A 9,447-nucleotide genomic window follows, 5' to 3' on the forward strand; every position below is an offset into this window, starting at 1 on the left:
CGTTGTCTGCAGATTGCAACCCCTAGCGCCCCCTGGCGGCGCCGTGCACGCGAGACATTTACCTCCCCTGTCATGTGCCGCTCTCGCTGCTTCGATCTCGGTCACTAAAGGTCAGGGGTGGGGTTGGAGGGGTGGCGGTTAGGGGAGGGAAGAGGTCAGGCGAGGGGAAGTGTGTAGGAGCCGAGTGGTCGCTGTCCGCCATTGCCGGGTCCCTGATGGCGGCGGTGAAGGGGGGGCGAGTAGCGAGGTGTCGACAAAGGTCACTCCAGTGTCGGCAACACAGCATCTCCCTCACAAGTTGTCTTCCTTTACACTATTTCGCCGACCTCAGCATATTTCCGTGCTGGGTGTGTGTGTGTGGGGGGGGTGTTGTCACCCGCCTTGACCTTTCTGCTACCTTTTGTCGTACCCGGTGTCTGACCACCCGTCGCGCTGAGGGAGGTGAGGTGAGGTGAGGGTGTGTGTCGACCTGTCGCCGCCTGCCACACTAGCGACGATTGTTCACAGCGAGTCGCCATTCATGTTCTTCCCTTTAGACACTTTCCAACCCTTAGCAGGCCTCACAGACCCCACCCCCTCCATCCTCCCTGTTGTTGCCCCCGCCGTGAGGGCCCAGTGGTTCCCACGGTCCGCTTTGTGAATAAACTGGGCCACCACCACTCCGCCAGGCGGCCAGCCAATCGGCGCGCGGCTTGGGTCATCGGGGAATTCCTCTGGCGCGCTGCCATTGGCTGGCTGGGAGCGAGACTCGCAAGTGTTGCAGACAAGATGGCTGGGGGGGTACGCGTGGGGGTGTGCGTGTGAGAGTGCGTGTGTGTGTGTGCGTGTGTGTGTGTGCAGCTTGTAACAAGGCCGCCGACAGTAACCTCTGTGTGAGAGAGAGGGGTGGGAGGGTAAGGCTGCGGGCTGGGAGGAGATCCCAGTCAGTGCAAGGGTGAAGGAGGCCTCCCCACCGGTTGACCCCCTCCCTACTCCCCCACCCCACCCCCCAGTTCGCCGTTTTCCCAGGCGAGCGGCTTGTGACAGCGGCTGGCGACCAGCTCCGCCATGGTTCAACTGCCGCCACCAACAGTCTCCGCCTACCACCACCACCACATCGCACGCCAACGACTCGCCAACTGCAGCAACGGTTTCCTCGTCGCCGCTCTCCTCGCTTGACAACAAGGGGCTGGGGGATGGCGAGGAATGCGCCAGGACTTCGGACAGCCCGCGCGTGAGAGAGGGAGCGAGGAGCGAGTGCGCGCGAGACCTGACGGCCTGGGAATGGCGCTGAATGAGTTGTTCTCACACGGCGTGGCGGCTGCAGGCGGGCCTGGTGTAGATGGCGTGGCGGCGATTGTGTAGTTGCCAGGAATTTCGTCCCACATAGTCTCCGCTCGCTCCGAGCTTCGTGCTTCGCCAGCCTCGAGCCCTGCACCGTCTGTGCACAAAGGGGGGAGCGCACTGGCTGTGGGAACACCGCGGGGCTCGTACTTCTCACTTCTCTCCATCGTGGTGGTGGTGGGGGGTGCTGATGGTGTCGTCGGGTAGACTGCTTTGACGATGACAAGTAACGTTGTCAGTTGGAGTTGACGATGAGAGCGATGTGGTCAAGCTGCAGTTGTGACTTGAGATGATTCGCTGTTCGCTCGTCTTGCGGTGACCTGCGAGTCCAACGTGTGCGGACAGCCTTACACCAGACAAGGGTGGATACTGGGCGGGTGGACGGACATCTGTCCACACCTACCCGCGGGATCTGTGTCATGAGCCGGTCTGGATCACCCCGGCTGAACACCCCACCCCGTGAACCTACCCGTCACCACCACCGACATCACCACCACAGTGCACACCCGTACACCCGAGCCCATCATTACCACAGCCACCACCCCGACCTTGACCCCAACCTTCCCTGCCACCCCTCACCTTTGCCATCGCCTACGACGTCCACAACCTCGCCGTCCACAGCGTCGACTACGAGCACGCCCACCCCGTCACCTTCACCGCCACCAGCTGCCACGACCAAAACGACGACCAACGGGTCGACAGTGTCCTCCACCACCGCAACGCTCGCCACGATGCCAGCCAGCGCCGCGCCGGCCACCTCACCGCAACTTGTTGCGCAGTACCAGCGCACGATGCGCGAGGCCGTGCGCAACGGGGACTCGTCGGGGTTGCGGCGGTTGCTGGAGGCGCGAGAGGGCAAGATCAACCTCAACGTCTTCGACACGGAGGGCCAAACAGCCCTCCACCAGAGCTGTCAGCTGGGCAACCTGGAGCTGGTCAAGGTGCTGGTGAGGTTCGGGGCGGACGTGCGGCTGGCCAACCGGGATGGCTGGAGCGCGCTGCACATCGCGGCCTTCGGCGGTCATACGGACATCCTTCTCTTCCTCATGACCGCCTCCAGCTTGGCCTGCAGACGTTGCTAGCGCCCTCTGGTGGCGTTGTGACCGTGTTGGTGGGAGAGTGATCGTGTTCCTCCCGACGAGGCTCACCAGTTCTTTCGCAGGATGCTGACGACTGCCTCACTTCATCCATCGTGCCGTGATGACGTGGATTCCAGCAGTGTGGCGAGCACCTTGCACGTGCGCGCGCGCGTGTGTGTGTATGTGTGTGTATAGACTGTGGAGGAGCGGGGGTTCCCCGTGTCCGGAGTGTCCGTGTCCAGGAGCCGCCCAGCAGCAGTTGTCACCTGACCTGACCTGGTGGTACCTGCAACATGTAATACATCTTCGCCGGCGTCTTTGATCGTCCGCTGACTAAGCAGGTTTGCTGTAAGTAGCCTTATATATCCGTGTGTACATATGTTCTGCCAGTGGTTGTACATATTCACAGTCTCGTCGAGAGACCAGCGGGCCGGACAAGCCACACGTTGTTAAGCTGTGTTTTCTGTATGTTGTCATATGTACCATCGTGTCTGGAAGTCTTCTGGGCCCTCGTGGGATGTGGATGGCCAGTACAACGGACTTTAGCACGTGACGGAGTTGATGACGTGTATCCAAGATGTGTAACCCCCACATTGCTACAGTCACGTGACCTGTGCGGTGTCAGCATCTGATGCAGTTGGTTGTGAGATTACCGGAGCTACAACGGACCCCCCGACGCCCCCTGCCCCTTTAAGGTCTGACCTTGTCGTCAGCCTCACGGACCCACGTGACAGGCGGAGACCTTCACCTTGCACCCAACTGCCAGTCAGCTCGCAGCCTGCTGATCATCTGTTGTCCATGGCAACCTGACCAGCGCCACCAGCAATGCAGGTGATGCCAGCATGCACACGACACCTGTCCTGGTTGCGTAGCGATCGTCACGTGACTGCTGGACTACACCAGCGACTGCAGGGAAAGGAGGGGCCAGAGAGTGGACACAGCCATGACCTCACCACGTCTGCCGCGAGGAGTAGGTTGAACATGTCAGGGTCTGATGGACATTGACAATGTGAACTCAAGATTAATTAGTTAATTGCTGAGCAGCAGGCATCCAGCATGGCGGACATCCATGTGCGGATCCTGCTAGAGCACGTGATCGCCGCCATTTTCTGACATGCGCGGTCGCCAGGACACTTTCTGTTCTCAGGAATGACAGTCAGGGCCCAGCCCTGCAACACCATCAACTACTGTTTGCTGGGTGGGGACAGGGGAGGGGCAGTCGCCAGTTGCCAACATCCTCTGCAAGCTAGGGTCAGAGGTTAGAGGGCGATGAACGTACAGCGAGGTTGGGAGGTGGGTGGGTGTGAAATACTGTTAAATGTTGCCCCATCCCCGCCCCACCAGTCTGGAGCTTCAGGAGGAGAGTTGAATTCTGATTGCAAGTACTCGGTACCCAAGCACGCTCTCCTCAAGAAAACAAGGTCGAGAATGAGACCCTCGGGGTCTCCTCGTGGCCCCAGTGTGCTGACACAGGCCTGACCCCGGGGTTCATCGGATCTTCAGCTTCATTCCAGGGAGAGCGGCGACAAGCTGGCAGAAGATTCCCGATGAACTGCTGCGATTGCACACATGGCATCGTGTGTTCACTGTAACGGTCATCGGTGTCCAGTCGCTCGTTCAGACGTGTTCACTGTTGATGTTGTCAGCGTGCAGTGGCCCTCGTGTGCATGTTGTGAAATATTCTTGTGCAGTGTTGATGTCAACGTCTGTTTGTACAGGTCAGCACTTCCTCATCTTAACGGTCCGCGGGCGAAACTCCTGATTGTTCTGATCCCAGGTATTTAGGGCACTGAGTAGGTAGATGATATTTAGATGATACCCAGTATTGAGGTGATCCCAGGTATTTAGGGCACCGAGTAGCTAGATGATATTGAGGGCACTGTGTACCGAGATGAGTAAGCAGGGTTAGCAGCATACGCCTCAACCTAGACAGGGTCTGCAACATACCCCTAATGGTAGACACCCTCCGCTCCGCACTCTACCAACAGTAACGGCTGTTTCCACCAGTGGGGTAGGTCAGCAGTGGGGTAGGTCAGCAGTGGGGTAGGTCAGCAGTGGTGTAGACCTGTGTTTGTGTCTAGTGTGCAGGAAACGAACCTCGGCGGTGTTTATTAGTCTAGACATAGAGTGGAATTGTGAGGAGAAGTGATGGCAGACACTGACACACAGAGACACTGACATACTGGCAGACACTGACATACTGGCAGACACTGACACACTGCTCTGACATACTGCCAGACACTGACACACTGACAGACTGCTCTGACATACTGCCAGACACTGACACACTGACAGACTGCTCTGACATACTGCCAGACACTGACATACTGGCAGACACTGACATACTGGCAGACACTGACACACTGCTCTGACATACTGCCAGACACTGACACACTGACAGACTGCTCTGACATACTGCCAGACACTGACACACTGAGACATACTACTGAAGTTACAGGAAAAGGTTAGGGTGAAAGTCTGCAAAACTTTGTAGAAAATCAGGTTAGACACGTTCAAGCAAATTGTGTGTGTGTGTGTGCACGTGCGTGTGTGTGTGTCTGTGTGCACGTGCGTGTTGCTAGGCCCTCACTACACAAGTCTGTGTACGCTCACCATAATGACACGTGTGTGTGGAGGACACACGAGGGCTGAGTGAGGTTGCTACCACAATCCCTGTCTGTAGAGAGGAAGTCGTGCAGTACAAACACCGGCCCCTGTGTCAGGGGCTACACACACACAACGTGTAGACTTGCTGATACAGTCAAACATGGCGGGTGTGTGTGTCACACCATACAGGGTACGTCACATGTAAAGGCCTGACCCATTCACTAATGCGCCTTTCAAATGAATTTACATCACATAGCTGTCATGTCGGGTAGCTGCCATTTCCACCCGGTTCTCTCGGCATGCGAGGTGCGTAGAGGAGTAGAGGACATGTCGTCATCAGAGTACACGCCACGAGCTGTTAGTACAAAAACCGTCCGACAGCTTCGCTCTTCATTCCTTTGCTGCCCTACTGACACGTGGTGAGGGCTGTGCTCACATGCTGAGTCCTGCTCACTGGCCTTTGCTCATGTCGTCTCCTGCCACCGGACTGTCAGTGCCTGTCACATCAGCTGAATGTCGTGACACGTGGCAGTCCTCTCACTGAGGGCCCTTGTGACGTAACATGAGAGAGATCCTGCTGACCTGTGTCAGATTCTGCTGACCTGTGTCAGATCCTGCTGACCTGTCCTCTTGTCGTCACGTGAGCAAACTCCACTTTTCAACATAAATTTTTGAGTTTAGTTTCGGTTCCGGTAGAGTCTCCTGGAGTCGAATGTCCTCAGTGTTGTGTAAAAGCGACCAGCATGCCGCCTCCTTTGATTCTATTTCCGGTTGGGAGGTAACTCTGTCCTTTTGACGACACGCAATCGCCGCGCGCACCCGGCCTGCCGTACTCCAGTCTTTCTGCCCATGCGCGGAGGTGTGGGTGTGTGGTGTGTGTGTGCGGGGGGAGGTAGTGTAACACGTTACAGAACGAACCGTTCTCTCGCGGCCATCTTGGTGACGTCACAGCATGCACGTCGCTGCTCTCTGCTGTACGCGCTGTCTGAGCATCATGGGGAGCAAGAAGGGAGACAGAGAGGGTGTGTGAGAGAGACAGAGAAGGGCGATTGCGTGATGAAAGCTGTGTTTTGATTGTGAGTGTATCGTATTGTACTCGTATTGCGCGATACAGACGATACACCTTCCGTTGACTTAGTGCAGTGACATACTCGCTGTGCATTAGTGTATGTTTAGCGCTACGCGGTGCGTGCGGACATGTTTAGTGTAACACAACACCGCTGAGTGATGAGCGTGACATCACGTGACGAGGGAAGATGGCCATTACACCTTTAGCGTGACATTAGTGCGCATGCGCGTTGTGCAAGGACTAGGAGTGACAGTGACACTGTGATGACAGTCGTCCTGGCCCCTGTGACACACGCTAGTCACTGACCCTGTCGTAGGTGGCGCTGAAGCAGGTGCTGTGTACCTACGTAGGTGCTGGCGTGTGTGGGAGGTCGGTGCTGTCGTTGCTGGCGCCGAGTGCGATGGCGGTGTGTTGTGGGCGGTGCCATGCCTGCAAGTCTTGACGAGACTGCCAAGTGCAGCACGTAGCCTCGCTTCCATCGTGTCTCCGTCTTCCTTCTCTCTAGCGCAGGGGCCTTAACCCACTGAACTCTTTCCTCCGCCTCCCTCTCACCATCTCTTTCCCTCCCACACACCCTCCCGCTCCCTTCCCCCACCCCCCACCCCCCGCGTGCAAACCTCGGCGGCAGCATCGGCACAGGGTGGGAGGGGGTGGGTATGCGCGGGGTGCGTGCGCAGGCCAGGTTGCTGCAGAGTTGTCTGCACACCAGGGGCTGAGTGTCGGGCGTCAGAACCGTACAGCGACAGTGTAGACAATAGGGCTACAGGGGGACTGGACACAAGTGTACAGTGTAGACAATAGGGCTACAGGGGGACTACACAAGTGTAGAGTGTGGTGACTACAGTGTAGACAATAGGGCTACAGGGGGACTACACAAGTGTAGAGTGTGGTGACTACAGTGTAGACAATAGGGCTACAGGGGACTACACAAGTGTAGAGTGTGGTGACTACAGTGTAGACAATAGGGTTACAGGGGGCTGGACACAAGTGTACAGTGTAGACAATAGGGCTACAGGGGACTACACAAGTGTAGAGTGTGGTGACTACAGTGTAGACAATAGGGCTACAGGGGGACTACACAAGTGTAGAGTGTGGTGACTACAGTGTAGACAATAGGGTTACAGGGGGACTGGACACTAGTGTACAGTGTAGACAATAGGGCTACAGGGGACTGGACACAAGTGTACAGTGTAGACAATAGGGCTACAGGGGGACTACACAAGTGTAGAGTGTGGTGACTACAGTGTAGACAATAGGGCTACAGGGGGACTACACAAGTGTAGAGTGTGGTGACTACAGTGTAGACAATAGGGTTACAGGGGGACTGGACACTAGTGTACAGTGTAGACAATAGGGCTACAGGGGACTGGACACTAGTGTACAGTGTAGTGACTACAGTGTAGACAATAGGGCTACAGGGGGACTACACAAGTGTAGAGTGTGGTGACTACAGTGTAGACAATAGGGCTACAGGGGGACTACACAAGTGTAGAGTGTGGTGACTACAGTGTAGACAATAGGGTTACAGGGGGACTGGACACTAGTGTACAGTGTAGACAATAGGGCTACAGGGGGACTGGACACTAGTGTACAGTGTAGTGACTACAGTGTAGACAATAGGGTACAGGGGGACTACACAAGTGTAGAGTGTGGTGACTACAGTGTAGACAATAGGGCTACAGGGGGACTACACAAGTGTAGAGTGTGGTGACTACAGTGACAATAGGGGGGACTGGACACTTAGTGTAGTGAGAACAATAGGCTACAGGGGGACTGGACACTAGTGTACAGTGTAGTGACTACAGTGTAGACAATAGGGCTACAGGGGGACTACAAAGTGTAGAGTGTGGTGACTACAGTGTAGACAATAGGGCTACAGGGGACTACACAAGTGTAGAGTGTGTACAGTGTAGACAATAGGTTACAGGGGGACTGGACACTAGTGTACAGTGTAGACAATAGGGCTACAGGGGGACTGGACACTAGTGTACAGTGTAGTGACTACAGTGTAGACAATAGGGCTACAGGGGACTAGACAAGTGTACAGTGTAGTGACGACACCACAGTGTAGACAGACACAAGTGTAGAGTGCAATAGCCAGACGATAACATCAAGGCAGTGAGGAGAAGTTAATCCATGTGTGATTATTATCTATTATCTATTATCTAACTGTGATAGCGAGAGATAAGTTTCACACACGATGACAGTTATTGGTCATCGTCGTCGTCGTCATCAATCTCGTGGCGATGCGAAACAGAAAAATGTGGAATTGTTCTCAGCTGATGACAGTTGTTGACATCTGAGGGCGATAATAAGAATGTCCTAACGACAAACCGAGTGTTGTCACTGTAACATGTCACTGTAACATGTCATCGTAACATGTCATCGTGATGGCAGTCAGGTCAATAATGAGTAGTGTCAACATTCCAGTGTCAACAATACCGCGAAATCGTTTGTAACCTTCGTGATGATGACGGGGACACAAAATAGTTTTCTCCTGGGAAGTCATCACACGTGAAGTTGATGACAGATGAGACTGAACCGCACCTGACGGTAGACAATGGCTGACACCTGCTGTCGCCTGCTGGTGACAACAACACACTGTAAACATCATTCTTGTTGGTTACAATCACTATCCTCATGATGGCAATGTTCGCTGATTACTAATGACATTGTAATACAATCCATTCAACTAGATGACTGGTGATGACAGCAGATGAAAGTACACCACTGGTAATTTCTGTTGTCATGAGTAATGAAGGGTAATGTACAGAATAAGAGACAATTAGTCAACTGATATCGGGTAGACATGTAGACGAATAGGTTAGTTACAGCTGGCGTTGGGCACAGACATGGAGACGTCACCCATCCAGTGACGGCAAAGTCGCTAGTGCTGCCCCCTGTCGGAGACAGGTTGTCATGACAAGCCCCACTACTCCGGAAGCCTGTTATTAGTATTGACTGCTGTAGATGACAGTTTGTTTGTCAGTGAGCCTGCCTGTCACTCTGCTGCTGTCACCCTCACCCTGACACCCTTATACACTGACATCCTCACCCTCACACACCCTGACATCCTCACCCTCATACCCTGACAACCTCATACTCTGACGTTCTTATACTCATGCCCTGACACATACCCTGCCGCCAAATATTGATTTGGTCACGTGACTTTTGTCTTTGAGCTTTGACTGACTTGATGCATGGCACGCGCCACCCGCCAGCCCGCTAGTCTCGTTGACAAGCTCCTGTCTCCCGTGTGGTGGGGGACACGGTGCAGGTGTAGGTGCGCCAGTGAGCAGTTTCACAATGCAGGTGTACTAGTGAACAGTGTTCACAATGCAGGTGTACCAGTTAACAGTGTTCACAATG

At 54.8% G+C, this 9,447-nt stretch overlaps 1 protein-coding gene across 1 annotated transcript; it reads left to right on the top strand.

Annotated features, from left to right (window-relative positions):
* Positions 1-858: 858 nt before the first annotated feature.
* LOC112575216 (protein hunchback-like) lies at positions 859-7,040 on the top strand. Its single transcript, XM_025256904.1, has one exon. It carries the CDS (start codon positions 1,743-1,745, stop codon positions 2,403-2,405), a length of 663 nt encoding a protein of 220 aa, XP_025112689.1. The 5' UTR covers positions 859-1,742; the 3' UTR covers positions 2,406-7,040.
* Positions 7,041-9,447: the final 2,407 nt, after the last annotated feature.

This window comes from Pomacea canaliculata, linkage group LG11, assembly GCF_003073045.1.
Source record: "Pomacea canaliculata isolate SZHN2017 linkage group LG11, ASM307304v1, whole genome shotgun sequence".
NCBI lineage: Eukaryota > Metazoa > Mollusca > Gastropoda > Architaenioglossa > Ampullariidae > Pomacea > Pomacea canaliculata.

Excerpts from the sequence above, each read along its gene's own strand:
- LOC112575216 (XM_025256904.1), top strand. The coding sequence starts at position 1,743 with ATGAGCCGGTCTGGATCACCCCGGCTGAACACCCCACCCCGTGAACCT.